Source organism: Camelina sativa, chromosome 20, assembly GCF_000633955.1.
Source record: "Camelina sativa cultivar DH55 chromosome 20, Cs, whole genome shotgun sequence".
Taxonomy (NCBI): Eukaryota; Viridiplantae; Streptophyta; class Magnoliopsida; order Brassicales; family Brassicaceae; genus Camelina; species Camelina sativa.
The window spans coordinates 4,592,399-4,611,722 of record NC_025704.1 but is presented as its reverse complement, the minus strand read 5'-3'; the positions used below and the strand labels follow the sequence as shown (position 1 = coordinate 4,611,722).

The window sequence follows — 19,324 nt, the reverse complement described above, 5'->3', positions numbered from 1 at the left end:
CTTCACTTCTTCTCCACACAAAAATCTCTCTCTGCCCTGTAAGAAAAAAAACACACTGACACCACCAAACACTGGTTCCTTCTTCTTCTCTTCTTCTTCTTGCCTGAAAGAAGATGGTTGATTCGAAGAAGAGGCTTACCTCTGCCTCGAAAAACACCAGACCTTCTCTAAGCCGTTCCGCTAAGGTTCTCCCCCTTACAACAACAACCCACGCTTCTTCTTTGTTTTTTTTTGTTGGGTTTGAATTTTGACTGAAGAAATAAACTAGGGTTTTAATTTCTATGCGAATTTTGCTCTAAAGTATCAAACTTTTTGTTGTTGTTGACTAAGGTCTCTGTTGGTCAAGAGTATGGAGAAGGACTTGTGGGCTCGAAGATTAGAGTCTGGTGGCCTATTGACCGCAAGTGAGTGTTCAATTTTGCGTGTTGACTAAAAATTAGGGTTCTCTTTTGTTGAATGAATCCTTACAGAAAGATCTCTTGAAATTGGCAGATTCTATCAAGGATTGGTGGATGCTTTTGTTCCTTCTAAGAAGAAACATCGGGTATAAATCTGATTGTTTTCTGCTTGATTCTGGATTTGTTTCATATTATACTCTTTTGGGTTTTTGAATTGCGTATTCATTTAATGTAATGTTGGTATCTAAATCTGAATTGAATGATTTTTGAGTGGTGGATTTACTTTTCTTAGGGGAATTCAATTGTAATTAAGATTATGTTTCATTTAATGATTTTACTCTCTGTTACATTGTTATCTTCATTCTATGACAATAGATTTTGTATGCGGACGGAGAGGTTGAGGTTTTGGATATGAATAAGGAGAGGTGGGAGTTGATTGATGAAGATGATGATACTGAAGATGATGATGATGAGGTAGGATTTAGCTAGAGAGTGTTTTTTATCATCAGTTATTGTGTTTTTTGCCATTGTGTGTCTCAAAGTGTTTAATGGTGTAGCATTTGTTTTTGTTTTTGTTTTTTTCAGATCTCCCTACCGGATGTATCTGATGATGAGAGTTCCGACGCTGCTCCGGAACCGTAAGTGTTCCCTTATTATGTTGGTTATTAGAGATCCTGTGTTGTTGTTGTATTGGGTTCTACTGATTGTTTATAAGCTATAATAAGGTACTCTTAGTGATCTTTGTTGCATCTGTAGTGATCTTTGTTGCATCTGTTTAAACTCTTTACATGCACACTTGTAGACACCTTATCTCTGCTACACACGTAATGAAGTTGAATTCATAATGTAGAGGGAGCTATAGTGATTATAGTATATTTTTCTTGCTTTGTCGAAGAGCTAATGACTTTTATTGTGTTTACAGCAAGGCGAAAGCCAGATCTGGTGAGCTGTCTGATGATAGTGAAGAAGAAGAAGAGAAGCCAAGAAGAGGTGTGAAGAAAGCTGAGAAGTCGAAACATGTGGAGAAGAAGGCTCCAAAGGCTGAATCTGAGAGAAATGGCAAGATGGGTGATATTGGTGGGAAGATTGTAGCAGCAGCCTCTCGCATGAGTGGAAGGTCTCAAAGCAAGCAGAATGGTCGTGACAAAGAGACAGCAAAAGCTGTGAAATCCAGCAAGGTGGTTTCTGAAACAAAGAACCCGAAACAGAAAAGGACTTCATCTTCATCAAGGGCTGTCAATGCCAAAGTGAAAAAACCGAAGACTTCCTTGGAGAAGATCAAAAGCAGCTACTCTGGTGGTGAGGATGATGATACATCTGATGATGATACATCTGATGAAGAGGCGAAGCCCAAGGTCTTGAAACCTAGCAAGAAGGTTCCTGAATCAAAGAACCGAAAACAGAAAAGGCCCTCATCTTCATCAGGAGCTGTGAATGCCAAAGTGAAAAAGCAGAGGACTTCTTCGAAGAAGATTAAGAGGAATGACTCTGATGGTGAAGAAGAGGGTGAAGATGAAGACGATGAGGCCAAACTCTTGGTGAATCTGAAGCAATCTCCAGAGGGGAAGAAGGAGAAAGAGGGAGGAGAAGACAGTTCGGGAAATGAAACCGAAGTGGAAGAAGAGTCTTCTTAGTCACAGTCAAGCCAAAGACTAGGATATCCTCGCGGTGGTTCTCTAACGGCAACTACCGTAGTAGACAGCTTATGGTTTCTTTTTAAATTATACAGTGAACTCCTATTTTGGAAAATGTAGGGTTTTTAGGCTATGTTGCTTACAAAATGTGTAGCCAAATTGCATTGGGGTTGGAAAGCTAATTTCTTGAACTATGAATATGAATGAGTGTTAGTCTCACTCTTTGATATGAAATATATTCACTTTTCAGACAAAGAAAAATTTAATAGTTAATCATATAAACTGGGTTGCTCACAAGCAAGAGATGTAAGCTATATATCATCAACTCACTTTTGATAATACCCAAAAGCCAATATGGCTTCCAGAAGTTATGATCGATGGGAAACTAATATTGAAATGTTAATGTTGTCCTAATCTATATCAAGAAAGTTTAGTTTCGATCAAATAAGTACAACTTCTAGATCTGAAACTGTGAACGACGTTGGTGTACAGCTTTGCTTCGTACTGTTGTACTAATTAGCAGGGGTTCTGTGTCTCTGTTAAAAGAAAGACTTTTTGTGGCCGTTAAAACGAGTATGTACGATGAGGTGGTTGTTTGATAAAAGCTAACGTTTCAGACGTATTTAGAGTACACTGTTAAACAACACATGCGCGCAGACGATCTCATATTAATATGTAGAACCAGGTACTACTAGAACTTGCGTCAGATTGCAAAGAGCCAAACAACAAAAGAGCAAAGCGCTTTTTATTAAGAGTTTATTGGGAATGAAAGGGTTTTATATTAAAAATGGCAAGAAATTATTACATATATAGGAATTATCAATATTTACAAAATATTTTTAAAAATAAAGTATGCAATATGCATCCTCAGTTTCTTCTCTCTCTTGATTATCAGAATTCTATGGAACCTGGAACCAACAATTTCTAAGCTATTTCTTTGTTTGGAAATCAATTTACTGAAAATCGAATTTTAAGAAAAAAGAAAAAAAAATTAATTACGGACAAACATATTTACGGTTGACATAAGACATTGTGGTGTAAGTTTGGATTTGGTACAACAATTATAACAGTTAAATGTAGAAGATTAGTAGATTACATTATTAATTATGTTTATGTGAACGTTTTAACCCCTATAGTAATGTTAATTAGGCAATTAAAAGACAATAATATCAGATTTTTGGATAACTAATCAGATATCTTGCTGCATCATGTTTAAGTTTCATTGTTTTGTACCATCTTCTTACTATATCACTAAATAATTATACATAAATTTGTGTAAATTGTGTTGCAACGGTATAAATATAATAACACCACCAACTAATTTCAACTACTAACTGCATGTCTACTAGGAACGTCTATTTCGAGAGCTGTATATTATTACTAACCGATCAATATTTGTTATGACTTTTTTTTTCCAAGATAGGCATTCACACTACAAGAAAACAGCCAGTTTTCAAGGGAGAGAATCGTCGGTAGACCGTCGGAAACAGTCTTTTCTGACGAGTTATCGAGAAAAAAAGTCCTCGGAAACCGCTTGTCGGAAATTAGGAATCGTCTGAAATCTGTCGAAAATTTCCGACAGATTTCCAAGGGTGTACAATTTCCAAGGGATTTCCAAGGATTCCAAATTACCGAGGAATTTTCAAGAGGACTAATTTTCGAACGGAATTCCAAGGACAAAACTTTCCGACGTATTTCCGAGAGGCCTGATTTGCGACGGTTTTCCAAGGACAAATGACTTTCGAGAGAATTCCAAGGGCGTCATGTTTCTGAAGAATTTCCAAGAGACATATTTTCCAAGGGATTTTCGAGGGTCGCGTTTCCGAGGAATTTCTGACAATGACGGAGTTGCCGAGAACTTTCTGAGGGCTCTTATATATAAACGAAAAAAAAAATAAAAAATAAATATAAAATAAAAATAGAAATTCTTTAATAATAAATAAAATATTATACATATCAAAAAGCTGAAAATAAATAAAATATCCTAATACAAAATATATACATCCCAAATACATAATTATCCAACTAAATAACATTTTTCGTAAAATTAAAAAACAAATTAGCTAGAATTAGGAGGAGGGAATTGTCCAGGAAATTGGGAGGAAATAAAACTTTGAAGTTGGGAAAGTGTTGTTTGGGTCTGGCTAAATTGTTCCTTAATCTGGATGTTTTCTTGCTTCAGTTCTTCGACCGTCGCGTCTTTTTCTTTTAAGAGCCGGTTAAGATCTTGAACTTGTTGAACAAGTTCATTGTCCCGAGGAAAAACCGAAGAGACATTCCCACCTCCTGACGGAAGATTTCCTAAACCGGGTCTCCGACCCTTAGTTAAAGGAATTTCCTAAATAAAAAAATAATAATTAATTAATGATTGGAAATAAATAAAAAGACAAAACAATATATTCAAATATACCTCAAGACACATTTGGTTGACTTCCGGACGAGGTATATCAACTATGGGTGAGCCATCCTCAGAGAGTTGTGTAAGCCGTTCCATCTTCCGGATCTTAATCTTCTCAATCCGTTCTGCGACAACCATATCTTGAATTTGTCCAGTTTTCTTGTTTGTGTGGGTGGCTTCCATAACTTCTAACCAATCAGGTGCAACCCCTCCAGCCTCTTTTGTCTACATTTAAAGAAAAACATAACATATTAAATCTAAACAACTTATAAATTTTTAAAAAGTAAAAGTGATTATATTAGAAAACTTACCATTTTTCTCTCATGTTTTTTAAAGGTTATAGAACCTCCATTGTGGGTATCTGGTCCCTTTCCACCACGTGTGCTCCTACGGTTAATCGACTTTTGTGTTGAATCAGCTTGCGTCTCATCCATACTCCAATATCTGATAAACCCATTCCAAACATCAGGTTTTAGACACTTAGGCATTTTTTTGCCTTGCTTCCACTAATACAAGTGATTTCCATAAGATTTGTTGGCTTGAATATCAAAAGCTTTTCGCACTTTATGACAATGACCGCTTTCCCAATTATAATCTTGCTACAATCAGTGAAAAAATGATAATTAAAATAAATCTAAAAATTAAATATTAAAACTTATGAAAAAAAGAAATAACTGTTAACTTACAGCAAAAGTCTTAAACCAAATCTTTTTGGTTTCTTTGTCCACATGTTCGTATGTTTCCCATGGTTTATCCAACTGTGTCTTGAAAATATTAAGTATAGATTTTGTTATTCCATTATCTAAACCAAACCTGAAAAACATATTTTTAATACTAATTAGTTAAGGACCAATTAATCAATTTTAAATAATTAGATAAAGTGAAGTTAATTACCATGTAGCTCCGTTTTCTTCTCCCGGGTGGAGTCTCTGTATATGTTGTCGGCCTGGTTGACTAACATACTCTTCAATGCTCATAACCGATGGAGGAGCTGAGTTCCTTGTCTCAGGGACACAAGAAGGACTTTGAGATGGTGAGCCACTTTGTGATTGCCGGATCGGGAAACGGTTAGATGACGAAGCATTAAATTCTTCATAAGACCTACACAATTTTATAAAGTAGTAATCAACAAATAAATAAACAGAATTTTTTATAAAACTATTCTAAATCCCAAAATTATAGTAATCAACAAATAAATTCTTTCTAAAATTCTTTCCTAAAATTAATTCTAAATTAGTAATCAACAAATAAATAAATTGTTTTCAAAAGCCCAATTCTAAATTAAATTCTTTCTACACAAAGAAATTCTTTCTAAAATTAAAAATCTAAATCCATATCAAACCCCTAATTCATCAACAAATCCAATCAAGATCTAATTAAATGTATTCAAAAACCTAATTCTAACAAACAAAACTAAGAATCACAAATCAAAATCATAATAAAATATGAAACTTACATGATTTCAGATGTTTAAAGATGGTGACCGGTTGAAGGATACCACCGGCGGAGGGAAGCAGATGACCGGCGGCGGAAAAGAAGCAGATGGCCACCGGCGGAGGGGAGAAGAAGACCACCAGCGGAGGGAAGGAGAAGACCGCAGAGGGAAGAGATGGCCACCGGCGGAGGGGAGAAGAAGACCACCAGCGGAGGGAAGGAGAAGACCGCAGAGGGAAGAGATGGCCACCGGTGGAGGGGAGAAGAAGACCACCAGCGGAGGGAAGGAGAAGACCGCAGAGGGAAGAGATGGCCACCGGTGGAGGGACCAGCGGAGGGAAGGAAAGACCGGCGGCAAGGAAACGAGCGGCGGGGAGGAGAAGACCACCGGCGGAGGGGCAACGAACGGTTTCAACAGTGGAGATGCGACTGGGGACAAAATTAAGAGGTTATGTATATGTAAAAACCTTTCAGAGTGACACAAACCGTCGGAAAGCCCTAGAAAACAATTAGGGTTTGCCGCGTGAATGAAATAATAGGCGGGTATTATATTTTCGCTTCGCAAAACCGTCAGAAATTCATAATCTGTCGGAAATTCGTCTGAACAATAGATTCCCTCAGAAATCCGTCGCATAATAATTGCATGTATTTTTATTGGCCAGTCAACCATTAATTTAACCAAAGAAAACACAACCGACGGAACTTCCTCGGAAAGTCAAAGTCCCTTGGTAATCCGTCGGTAATTTCCGAGAAGTTTCAGACGGATATTATATTTATAACAATTTTACAAAAATTAATTGATCTTAATAGTTGTTTAAAACTAGACTAAGACATATTGTCAATACAATTATATTTAGGATCATAATAGATAAAAAATCAAATAATTTTTATAAATACAAATAACTTTCCACTAAATTTGAACTATATCTCTAATATCATCTTATAAACACTTAAGTGTAGATAATGTAATCTTTCAAATGTTATATTTTTTTGTGGTACAATGTATTATAATCTAATTTATTGTCAAATATGGCTTATTATAATATTAGACAACACATTAGAAGTATCAAAACTATAATATTCTTTAAATAAGTGAAAATCTCTTGGAAAGTCGTCGAAATTTTCCGACAGATTTCAGAGGACGCGGTTTAAGCCTCGGTAATTCATCGGAAATTTCCGAGGGTTTTCCTAGGAAACGAGTTTTTTTTCTTAATATGACTGCATTCGTCTTCCCTCGGGCATCCCTCTGAATTTTCTTACAGATTTCCGAGGACTTATCCGACGGATTTGCGAGCCGTATAAGTTTTCTTGGTTATCCGTCTGTAATACCGAGACTGATATATATTTGATATATAAATATACAAATACATACCAAATTATATATATAAATTGCTAATTTAAATTTATGAAAATATTATATGAAAACTTCAAGAGCTAAAATTTATTTCCATGTTTTTAATAAATACATACATATAATTATGAAAATAGAATAAAATACAAAATTAATACAATTTATTCCTCGTCTTCGTCAGACGATGAATATTCAGAATTGTCCGAATCAGAAGCATCCTCAAATTCTCCACTCTCTTCCTCAGAATCATCGTAAATCTCGTCATCTACAAAGTTGGTGAAATCAACGACAAGATCAATTTCTAGAGAATGCTCAACCGCTCCTATGGTACCCAATGAGTTTTGCTGCATAGGTTCATGTTCACTATCATCGGAAATCCCAACAATCCTTCCTCTAGGATTTACTGACATCACTGTGATCCAAAGGTCGTTTGCTGCAGTTCCCCGTGGATATCTAATGTAGCATACTTGATCGGCTTGTGAAGCGAGGATGAATGGATCATATTCTTGGAGTCTCTTTCTCAAATGTATTGTTGTGACACCAAATTCGTCATGTTTCACACCAGATCCAACAATTGGATTGTACCACTCACATGAAAAAACAATGCACCGTAAATTGATCATCCCTGGATAACGAACTTCTAAGATTTCACGAAGGACACCATAGTATACAAGATCACCAGATTGTGCCGACACACCATAATCACAAGTTGACCTAGTCTTTTTGGGTCTAAGAATCTTGAATGCGTAACCACGAGTACAATAGATGGGATACGCTTCCGCAACATATAAAGGCCCATTAGCAAACTCCAATAACCATGTAGGAAATGATTGCCCTCTAGAAGACATTGTTGTTACCTATAAAAAATATTTTTAGAAAATATTCAAACAATAAAATAACTTTAATTTGAAATATATATACTAATAAATTTTAAATAAGAAAAACTTACGTAGAATTTTAGCCAACGACTAAATTCAGCCTGCTTGAGTTTTTGAACTTCATCCTCGCTCATGTCTGGATATGTAAAGCGTACTTGGTCCAAGTAAATCCTATAAATTAATTAACATGAGGATAAATAAATTTGCAATTTCAAATATAATAAAAATAAATTAGCATTTCAATTGTAAATTTTTTACCTCTCATACTCCATAAGCTCTTCACAATTTGTGATTATGTACATGTGCAAGTGTTGTACCTCTTCCTCTGTTAGCCTTCGTTTCTTTGCTTTTCCACTTAATCGACCAATTTGGGAAAATATATTTGGGACTTGTACAGGGTAAAAAGGTGTCTCCCCACCGTCATCGTGTCGAGCAGGTTTTCGCATCTTTGTTTGGACGTGTTTCGGAAAATAATATTCTGAGAAGTGTGCGGTTTCTTCGTTGATGCTTTGTGCTACGATAGAACCTTCGGCTGTTCTACTCTATCTCCATCCTGAATTAATGAGGGCGCATTTTCCCTAAACGCATCGTTCACCATCTGAAATGTACCTACGTCTACTTCTATCGGTGGTTCTTCTACACTATCCGGAATATAATGTTGACTAGTACTACCATAATCTACCATTGATTCACTTTCTCCATGCAAAAACCATATCTTATAACCCGGCATAAATCCATCCCTAAACAAATGCTTCTTTACTAACGATACCTCCAGATTTTTGTAATTCCGACATTTTGGACAAGGACAAGACATAGTACCTGTTTCTCGCGTTATGCTCTGGTTTGACGCGAATAACATGAATTGTCTAAGACCTTCCTTGAACTCTTCTGTAAGTTTGCCCATCTCTTCATTGTATCTAGGTTTATCCATCCATGAACGAAAATAAGCATAAGGATCTGAAGAAGACATTATTGTTGGTATTGTGTATATTTTCGTTTACCAAACAAGTAAATCATAACTTGAATATATATACACAAACTTTCCAAGAGATTTCCAACAGATTTCAGAGGGATTTTTAAATAGCAACGGTCACATTCAACGGATATAATCGCAACGGCTATATCGCAACGGATATAATCGTAACGGATATAATTACAACGGATATAATGACAAAGTTCTCAGTAATCTGTCGGAAATCGCTTAGAATATACCAACGGTCATTGACCTCCCGGAAAACCGTCGAAATTATTGAAAAAATTTGGAGGATTTTCCGACGACCTTATTTTCGTCAGAAATTTCCAAGAAATTACTGACGGATTAACAAATTTCCGAGAGTTTTCCAAAGATGTGATTTCCTCAGAATTTCCTCAGAAACTTGTCTAAAATCTCTTGGAAAACTGTCAGAAATTTCCTACGGTATTTGTCCGTCAGAAATTCCGTCTGAAATCAACGTGTTTTCTTGTAGTGTCATAAAAACTATCATAAGTTTAAGACAATCTCTAGTTGATTCTAGCGAATACAAGACACTTCGGTATCGATGGTATACATATATGTGGATAATTTGTTTCCGACCCTTATCGCATTACCCGGTTCATTACCCAAAAATGAACATGCCACTGAATAGTATACCTGTATCCGGTCCTATCTTTTGGTTGAAAACGTGTTTATTAATTAGTGGGCACCAAAAACCCTGCCACGCCACTTACTCATTCAAAGCTGCGACAGTAATTATATTTATACCGCAGCACTAATTACATCAACTACAACACTTTAACTTTTCTTCTAATCATTGTGGTTAACTTCGAAAAACCAAGCACACATGACACAACAGTTTAAAGAGAGATAGATTAACCAGCATTAGTTAATCTTCGAGATTAAAAAGAGAGAAGATAAGAGAAGAAACGGATGATGATGCGTGTTTATCTCTCTGTAATGAGCACTGAGTTAAAAAGAAAAAGAAGACAGTAAGCAGATAAGACGGCAAAGAGACGGAACTGGAACAAAAAAAGACACATCCAACGGCTCATAACATCTCTCAAGTCAAATCCTAGCCTTTGATTGCGACACGTTTCTCTCTCCGACAAACCATAACCAAGCGTTTTGTTATCCGTACTTTCTTCTCTCCTTCATCTCTGTTTCACCTTTTTTTCTCTTCTTCTTTTTAATCTTTAATGTTTTCGGATTCAGCTTTTATACATTCTAGGGTTTTTTTTTCTTATAAAAAAAAATTTCTCTATATAATCTCTTCTTCGTTTTGATATATGTAGAGAGAGGATGAGGCAGCCGACACATGTATGCTTTGCATGAAAGAGAGAGAGATAGATTTAATTAAGCTTGTTTTATTAAATTTTCTAGCTGCAATTTTGAGTTTTATCTCCTTTACCTTTGTTTCTAGATTCAGTTCCTTTTTAAAAAAAAAACTAAAGCTGGGAGAATCAGAGATGAAACCCTAACTTGCAGTGTCCGTACTTAGAGATTTATACTTTCCATTTATGGATTCATCGATCAAGTCTTTGTTAGTTGCTGTTTATCCCCAGATTTGATTTCAAGTACCTTCGATCTGTACTTGTGTCTTTCTCTCTTTTTTTTTTTTAATCTTTTTTTATTCATCGGTTTCTGGACTAATTGTATTTTTGTTTTTCTTCTTCCTTTTTGTTTGTTTTGTTTTGAAAAACATATTTCATGCTTATATATATTATAATCAGATAAATTATGTGCGTGTATATATTATGTTGATGGGGGAAAGAAGTTGACAGAAGAGAGTGAGCACACAAAGGGGAAGTTGTATAAACTTTTTGTATATGGTTTGCTTTTGCGTGCTCACTCTCTTTCTGTCATAACTTCTCCTTCATGAATCTTCCTTATACGATTGTTTTAGCTAGTCATTTTGTATTCATATCTGTCTTTGTGCATACCAAAACTACATATATGTGAAGGAGTACATATAGACTATTAGGAACAGATTAAGTTGTTATAGGTATCTCATAGAATTTGATGTTTATATTCAATTGGGTTAGATTTGTTGATCCATCGTGGTTAGACTCGTAGGAATAGGATGTCTGTATTTTGAAGTAAAATACATGCTGTTATCATTGAAATAAAAACTTCCTTTTCTTGCAGACTCTATCACATATGAATTGTCTCAAGCCTCAACTTCAAAAGGTGAGTCAAAGCTGATTGCACTTGAATCCATGGAATCATATTGGTTTTAATGGAGAAATTTTTTTGGAGTTCATGTGCTATAAATCGTGGGCATTGTAGTTTCCATGTAAGTTATTATTCTAAAGTATTTAATAGATATATGTGCAATCAAAAGGGATAATCAGTTAAAGATATGTGGAAGCCATCAAAGAAAAATCTTCAGTTTGATGACTGAGTATAGCTAATCTCCGATCGTTGTGGGAAAGAAAATAATTTTTGTGTAGCAAAGGAAAACTAGTATGAGCTTTTGATTATTCTATACCGCTAATTAAGTTCTAGTTGGGGCTTGACTAAAATATTAGATGAATAGTTGAATAGTGGCAAATTGGAATAGTCAGATGCTTGGATAAGGGAAAACACGTTACCTACAGTTTTGTAAAATAATCATAAAACTTCTTGAACTGGTTATAGAAAATTTAGTAATGTTTCATTTCTTTTTCTAGATATATCTTTAGTTCATTCATTGTGGAATCGTTTGTCGAAATAATTGTGAGTATTTACTTTGGTATCTATGTTGGAATAAGATTATAATGTTTGAGCATTTAATCTCTCTCCCTCTACAAACGTGTGTGCAGTAATCTGTATGCGTATACAACTGTTGACGTTTTTCATAGGTATGATGACTCACACATGTGTTAAATGGATAAATATTGATGTCTATTTTGTTTTCTCGTGTATTTGTTCAGAGGACGGAAATAAGAACACTCTGTAAATTTTGGAATGTGTTATATATGAAAGAAGTATTGTCATCTTTGTGTCCAATTGTGTACATTGTGGCGCAACATAAACCTACAAGCCCCTTTGATTCCCCTTTGTTCTTCATCTCATCTTTTAATTTTTCTTTTGATTGTGTTTAGACTTTCTGTGCCAGTTTGTTGCAAACTCCTTACATATATAGTAGACCTATTCAATGTCAAGATTAATTTATTAGGTAGTGGAAATTGCAAGTTTAGGAGTATTCGATATTATCAGTGGGATATGTTTGTGGCATGCTGTCTAGCCACTTGTTATACCAACTTCTGTTTCTTTTCATTAACTAGTATGCTATCATTTTGTTTCCGCATACCAATTATAACAAAAATTGATCTTTGGATACGTCAATCGATCGCCCCGTGCACTAGAATCCATTTTTCTACAACGGCCGGTGGGAATGGGATTAAATTGGGAGGTGTACCCACATGTCTTTGAAAGTAGAGTACCATTGTCGAGCATGAGAATCGAGTCTTTTTTTTTTTGGTTCCGTAGAAACTAAGTGATAATAATAATTTCCAGTTAACCGTCTCATCAATCACCATCGCAATAAACATAAGAGTGCATATCATGTGAAGATTCAAAACTAAGTCACACATATCATAATGTGAAGGTTCAACTCTTAAGTCGTATTAGTATGTACAACTCTAAGTCGTATTAATAAGTATACAACCGGATGGATCTTGTGAACCAACCCGACTATTTCATTGCTTCAATATATTTATTGTTATTAAGATCGCAACGCATGTGTCTAGACTCCGACATGTTTAGAAATTAGAACACATTAATTAAAAAATCTTGCCCTAGAATGCAGAAGAATCTAGTAGTAGAAAATGGTCAAAAAAAAGAAAGTTACATAGTCTATAGAAAAGAGGTAAAACCGTAAAAGTACACTAATTTCTATTGTATGAAAAAACAAATTTAAAACCCGATTCTTTTTGTGTGTTTTTGTTTTCTTCCAGAAAAATGCAATCGGAAGAATAATTTTACAACAGTACTACAACATAGCAATAAACGTTAGGATAGAAAAAAATAAAAAAGGTTTAGCAGAATTTGTTTAGAGATTTTTAGAATCAACACTTGTCCAATACCAGTCACAGAAGTAACGCACTTGCGACAGGTCGTCGGCCTTATTTGACCATTTTGTCACACATTGTCACGTGAAAAAAAAAAAAAACAATAATGGTAACTCTTTGATCAAAAGTAATAGTAATGTCTACCCAAAATGATACTATTCAGAAGCAATTATATAAGGAAAATAAATTATCGACAGCATAAATGGTCGTTCACCAGTCACACCACCATGTGTTAAAAATTGTTTTCCCTAATTAATGTTTTTTTTTTTTTACTTTTAAGAGTTTGAATAAAAATTAAAAGCACCTCTCTGTAATTAAATCGTTAGATAAAAAAAACGAACGGCTCAGATGTGTTAAGAGTACATAAATACACAACACATGAGCGCAGATGATCTCACCATAGAATGTAGAAGAACCAGTTACGAGAAATTTCGTGAGAAATTGCGTCAGATTGCAAAGACGAGAGAGCCTAAAGGGCTTTTTTTTTTTTCTTCTTCTTCCAATTTTGTCATCATCGGTGGCGATCGCTTTCTCCATGGATAATCTCAGATTTCACGATGGTAACATCTTCAATCTCCTCCACACAAGGTCTCAGGACCCGAGTCATGTACGTTACCTCAACCTCTGCGTTCGTCTCCCATTGGAATTTGGATTTTTTTGCTTTTCTTTCTCATTATTATTATTGCTAGGGTTTTAGCTACAGTGCGAGACTTTGATTTATATAGTTCAATTCCTTAGTAAAGAAAGACTTTGTTCAAATTCTTGGTTCTAGGAGGTTGATCAAAGAATGCAATTACACTCTTCCTTGGTTCGGAGACTTTCTCAGGAAGAGGAAATGGAGGTACGATTTAGTTTAATTGCTGCTGAAGGCCTTGACTATGTCTATCCGTGTATTCTTCAATTATGATGTTTAATTGTTTGTGGCAGGGACATCAAGGCTGTGTTAATGCTCTGGCTTGGAACTCTAATGGCTCGCTGTTGATTTCTGGATCAGATGATTTAAGGGTATTTTATATTCTTTTTATATACCAGCCAAGCTTAGCACTCTTCCTTTTGTTGTTGTTGTTGTTGCATCACTCAATTTTATTTTTTACACTTGTGTAGTTCAGATAAATTGGAGTTTTGGTTAGTCAAGTCTTTGCATCAGTTAGTTGAGCTTGTTTGGTTGCTTAAGAAGTATCTCTAGTGATGCTTACATCCTTCAAAAATTATATTGTCTACGTAGTGTTTCACCGTTGCTGTTATTGCTAGTTTGGGTGAGAGTATTAAAGAAGTCCAATTGAGCATCTAATTTCTCTAGAAAGTTATCTTTTTGATTTGCAGATCAATATTTGGAATTACTCCAGTCGGAAGCTTTTGCATTCTATAGATACAGGGCATACTGCCAACATATTCTGTACCAAGTTTGTCCCTGAAACCTCCGACGAGCTTGTGGTATCTGGTGCTGGAGATGCTGAGGTATATAAAACTACTCCTTTGGGTTGTGCTCTTTAAGGTTTATTGGTGATTTTATTTTTCTTCTGGGGTGTGTGCGTGTATTTTTCTTATCTTGTAGGTTAGGCTATTCAATCTATCCCGGTTAAGCAGTAGAGGAGATGATGACAATGCTATTATTCCATCAGCATTGTACCAATGTCACACACGAAGAGTGAAAAAACTAGCTGTAAGAAACTCTTAATCAGTATTTGGGTCTTGCATATTGAGCTGTTTGTTTATTTAGAAGAGGTTTTTTTATCACCGTGTAGGTCGAGCCTGGTAACCCCAATGTTGTATGGAGTGCTAGTGAAGATGGGACTTTACGGCAGCATGATTTCCGAGAGTCCACCTCTTGTCCTCCTCCTGGATCCGCTCACCATGAATGCCGCAGTGTTCTGGTAATATCCAAACTCCGGTTACATTCTTTCAGTTAAGGGTCTGTTTGTCTAGTACTTCCATCTTGGCTTTAACTTTCTCCAAAACACTGTTTTGATACTTGTCTAGTGCCTATGATCAAAATTTCTTTAGCATTTTTTCGAACTTTCTTAGATTGTCAGCTACGAGTTTCTAACAGAGTGCCATATTTTTGTATATCTCCCTTGTATTTTCTATATATTTGTACATTAGATGTCTTGTGTGGGTGTTTGAATATCATATGAGCTTTATCTGGGTTCTTTGTAGATGTACGTTAATTATATGGTGTGGCTCTTATGAAAATTTTTCTTTTGCAAAATTAAAGTTGTTGATAGCTCTGAATTTTGCAGCTTGATCTGCGCAGTGGTGCCAAAAGAGCACTAGCTGACCCTCCTAAGCAAACACTCTCCCTGAAGTCTTGTGATATAAGTGCCACAAGACCACACCTACTTCTTGTTGGTGGAAGGTATTGGCCTCCATGTTTGTGGATCAGAGTTCTCTCCTTTTCTCTTAATTAACTTCTTGCTCTTTTTCCCTCTTTGGCAGTGATGCATTTGCTCGTTTGTACGATAGAAGGATGCTCCCACCGTTGACATCAAGTCGGAAAAGGATGCCTCCACCTCCATGTGTCAATTACTTCTGTCCCATACATCTTTCTGAACGTGTTAGTTTAATCTGATTAATATTAATATACTCTACTAGTTCTACACTGCTGTGGTAAAATTGTGTTCTTTGTCAAAGCTTTTCCCAAGCTCACTGTCTGCTACATTTTAAATTATTTCAGGGGCGAACAAATTTGCACCTAACACATGTTACTTTTAGTCCTAATGGCGAAGAAGTTTTGCTCAGTTACAGCGGGGAGCATGTCTACCTGATGGATGTGAATAATGGTACAGTTGAGATGCTTGCTGCTTAAAGCTTAAAGTTACCTACTTAGTTTAGAATTTTTTTTCGCATTGAAAATGTCAGTTTTTCTAACATTTTGCTATATCTTTTTAAGCTCAATGTCTGTTGATTCATTCCTTTGTTTGTGACTTGTAGGCACGGGAATTATGCAATACACACCAGGGGATGTAGATAACTTTTTTTCTTTCAGTAACGCCCTCCACAATGTAGAATCTCCACCTCAGGTTTCCGTCACTCCTCAAAATGGCTTTCACAGAAATAACAATTCTGCAACGGTTCGCACCTCCCTTTGTAATTGTTCCATAAGGTGACCTTGTCATTCCATTTTCTTAATGCATCTGACTCCTTTCTTTTCAGGTTAAGAAGTGCACCGAATTGGTAGAAATTGCCAAAATGTCTTTAGAAGAGGGTACAGATGTTTTCTATGCAATTGAGGCAGCTAATGAAGTTCTGGATGCTCATTCTAATGATATAGAGTCTGCGCTAAGGCTTGAATGCCTTTGTACTCGTGCTGCATTGTTACTCAAGGTCCTTTAGAACTGGTGTCTATAACTAGCTTGAATCCTTACATCCTCCCTGATAACCACAGTCAGCTGATTCCTTTATTTTCCAGAGGAAGTGGAAGAATGATGCTCATATGGCCGTAAGAGATTGTCAAAATGCTCGGAGAATTGATGCTTCATCTTTTAAAGCTCATTACTACATGTCTGAAGCGCTGCATCAAGTAAATTCATAGCTCTGATCACAGTTAATTTAGTTTACTATTTGACAGAGAGATGATTCTGCAATAAGCATTTATTTTAGCCTCCCTTCTATTTCATAAACTTATGTGCTTTCACGCAGTTGGGAAGATGTAAAGAAGCCTTAGATTTTGCGACTGCTGCACAACATCTGAACCCATCAGATGCCGATATAGTGGCAAAGGTGGAGAGCATTAAAAGGGATCTTCAAGCAGGTTTGTGACAACTGACGTATGTCTTTTCCTGCAGATAAACTGCTTAGTAACAGTAATTTTTCACTTTTCATGCTGTTACCGTTTTCCACGTCGAGCTAGAATAGAGGTTCAAGATGTTTCTGCTTAGATGGTTTTTTTGGCTCTTCGATGAGTTAGTACCATTAATCAATGAGGAGAATTTATCATTATTATGAGAGAAGAATAACATATATTCGTAGAATCATCTTTAACTTTATCGGGCTTCTCTTTCTTCCTTTAATTTTTTGTCCAGAACAATATAGTATTGTCTATGTGTCTGATGTTTGTTCTGTTGATTTGAAAGTGTATCAAAGTAACACATGTAGAGCTCTTTTCTTTGACTTGGGGGATCTTTACATTGCCAAGGAGTATTTATGTGCTTAAAAGCTTTCATGATTCAGGCAAGGAATTTTCTTTTCACATTTTAATACTCTTGTACTTGTCTTTTGTTTGACGAAACAGCTGGAACTGAGAAAAATGAAGAGACGGGTGCTGGAACCACTAGAGTACTTTCTTTGAGTGACATACTCTATAGATCAGAGGCCAACAGTGACAGTTCACATGATATGTCACGATCCGAAAGAGAAGACTCTGATTATGACGAGGAATTAGAGTTGGATATTCAAACTTCTTTGTCTGATGATGAAGGACGAGATCCAGACTCGAATGCTATGCGTGGCAGTCTCAACCTACGAATTCACAGAGTAGCTGATGATAAACCGATGGAAAATACAGTTGATAATGCCTCCTCAGGAACTGCATCATCATCTCAAAATGATAGAACGTCTTATCAGGTAAGTTATAAGATTATAGTATTGTTAGTTCTTTAAAAGTAATACAAATTGAGCACATTGAATGCGTTTTTTTAAGTTAGTACTTTGCTTCGTTTATGCTGTGTCATACCCTTCCTTAATGTGATATATAACTTCTACACCATTGGATTCTTGGTGATTATAGCCAGAGGGAGCCATTGATATGAAGCGTAGATATGTTGGCCACTGTAATACAGGGACTGATATTAAGCAGGCGAGTTTTCTTGGTCAGAGAGGTAAGTTTCTTAGGGTTGCAACATTTTATGTTATCCCAGTGTATGAGAAAGAAGCCGTTTACAAAAATTTGAAACGTCAATAACTCTCCGTGAACATTTTCTTACCAAATTTCAGGTGAATATATTGCAAGTGGAAGCGATGATGGTAGGTGGTTTATATGGGAGAAACAGACGGGAAGGCTTATGAAAGTGCTTCTTGGCGATCAAGCAGGTTAATTTCTTTATCACGCTTATCCATTACCTAAGTATTTTTTTCCAATTTTCAGTGAATTTCGTTTAGTTGGCTAAAAGAATAAGCCTTTGTTTCTAGTTGTGAACTGCATCCAATGTCACCCAATTGATAGTGTTGTGGCGACGAGTGGAATTGATAACACAATAAAGGTAAGAAAGGGCACAAAGCTATCTTCAGGGTTTGGTTTAGTTTCATGTAAGATCTCTTAAATTAACATTTGCTAATAAAAATGTGTCTGAAGATATGGAGCCCAACCGCAGCAGTCCCATCGATTGTAGCGGGTGGATCAGCTGGACCTGCAACGGCCAATGTGGTGGAAGTAATGGAGATTAATCAACAGAAGCTAAGCCACAGTCGAGAGAATCCCCTGTAAGTTTTCTGTGATGGGGGGGTTTTGAGTTAATATTAAAACTCCATGCGGTTTCAGAGATCACAAAATTGATTTGGTGATTTGTTGTTTTGCATTGATATAATTCACTTTCAGATCTGTGGAGCTTCTGCAAAGGTTTAGGATGCAAGAATTGGCAGAAGGAAACTTTCACCCATTTGAATGTACTCAGAGCTAAAGCAGGAGGAAAGTGTGTATAGGTAAAAATAAGCTTTTGCTTTGTGAAGGTGATGTTGGAATAACAATGTCTTTGAAATATGAATAATGAATAATAGTGTTTGATTAGGTTCCAAATGTAGCAAAAGCTTTCTATCTGTAAAATCTCATGCATAGCTTCTTTCCAAGCTCTCTTTTTTTTTTTTGTGTTGTACAGTTCGATATTGGCTTCTTTTGACTGTGAAAATGTCAGCTTTTTCTTTTTCTTTGAAGTTACATTGTTTGACGTTTCTGTTTTGTTTTGGAGACGGCACACGAGGGTCAAGGGGGTTTGTGTCCAATCTCGTTGATTTTTTTTTTAACGTTTATAATTATTATTTTAATGCTATTATTAATGGGTTAGTAACTCCTGATCTTAAAACATTCCTTGGTGAACACAAAAGATATCCCTACTTTGAAGAAAGTGACATTCCAAAATCACGATTAGCTAAAAGTATTTTTGTTATTATAATAGATTCATAACAAAAATATTTTGTATCTTTATAACACCAAACAAACATAATTGTTGGGATCAGTATACATTGTTTATTGAGCCTCACAAAATTTGTAG

The 19,324-nt window shown here is 35.8% G+C and overlaps 2 protein-coding genes and 1 pseudogene across 5 annotated transcripts; 2 read left to right on the top strand and 1 right to left on the bottom strand.

The window, feature by feature from the left end:
* LOC104769308 (protein pxr1-like) lies at nt 1-2,266 on the top strand. Its single transcript, XM_010493483.2, has 6 exons — nt 1-185; nt 331-404; nt 493-544; nt 774-872; nt 984-1,036; nt 1,321-2,266. The coding sequence occupies exons 1-6, from the start codon at nt 114-116 to the stop codon at nt 2,030-2,032; spliced, it is 1,062 nt and encodes a 353-aa protein (XP_010491785.1). The 5' UTR covers nt 1-113; the 3' UTR covers nt 2,033-2,266.
* Nucleotides 4,032-6,065, bottom strand: LOC104769307 (annotated as a pseudogene).
* Nucleotides 10,258-19,004, top strand: LOC104769306 (WD and tetratricopeptide repeats protein 1-like). Of its 4 annotated transcripts, none has more exons than XM_010493482.2 (20): nt 10,258-10,386; nt 11,215-13,728; nt 13,894-13,962; nt 14,049-14,126; nt 14,445-14,579; nt 14,677-14,784; nt 14,867-14,995; nt 15,362-15,477; nt 15,558-15,675; nt 15,796-15,901; nt 16,053-16,192; nt 16,275-16,445; nt 16,531-16,641; nt 16,761-16,872; nt 17,353-17,684; nt 17,848-17,938; nt 18,054-18,149; nt 18,249-18,319; nt 18,412-18,539; nt 18,655-19,004. In XM_010493482.2, exons 2-20 carry the CDS (start codon nt 13,657-13,659, stop codon nt 18,734-18,736), a joined length of 2,265 nt encoding a protein of 754 aa, XP_010491784.1. In that variant the 5' UTR covers nt 10,258-10,386; nt 11,215-13,656; the 3' UTR covers nt 18,737-19,004. The 4 variants fall into 4 exon arrangements, with proteins under 4 accessions (XP_010491784.1, XP_019097933.1, XP_010491782.1 ...); XM_019242388.1 differs by having other exon boundaries at nt 10,258-10,609; XM_010493480.2 differs by having other exon boundaries at nt 10,258-10,643.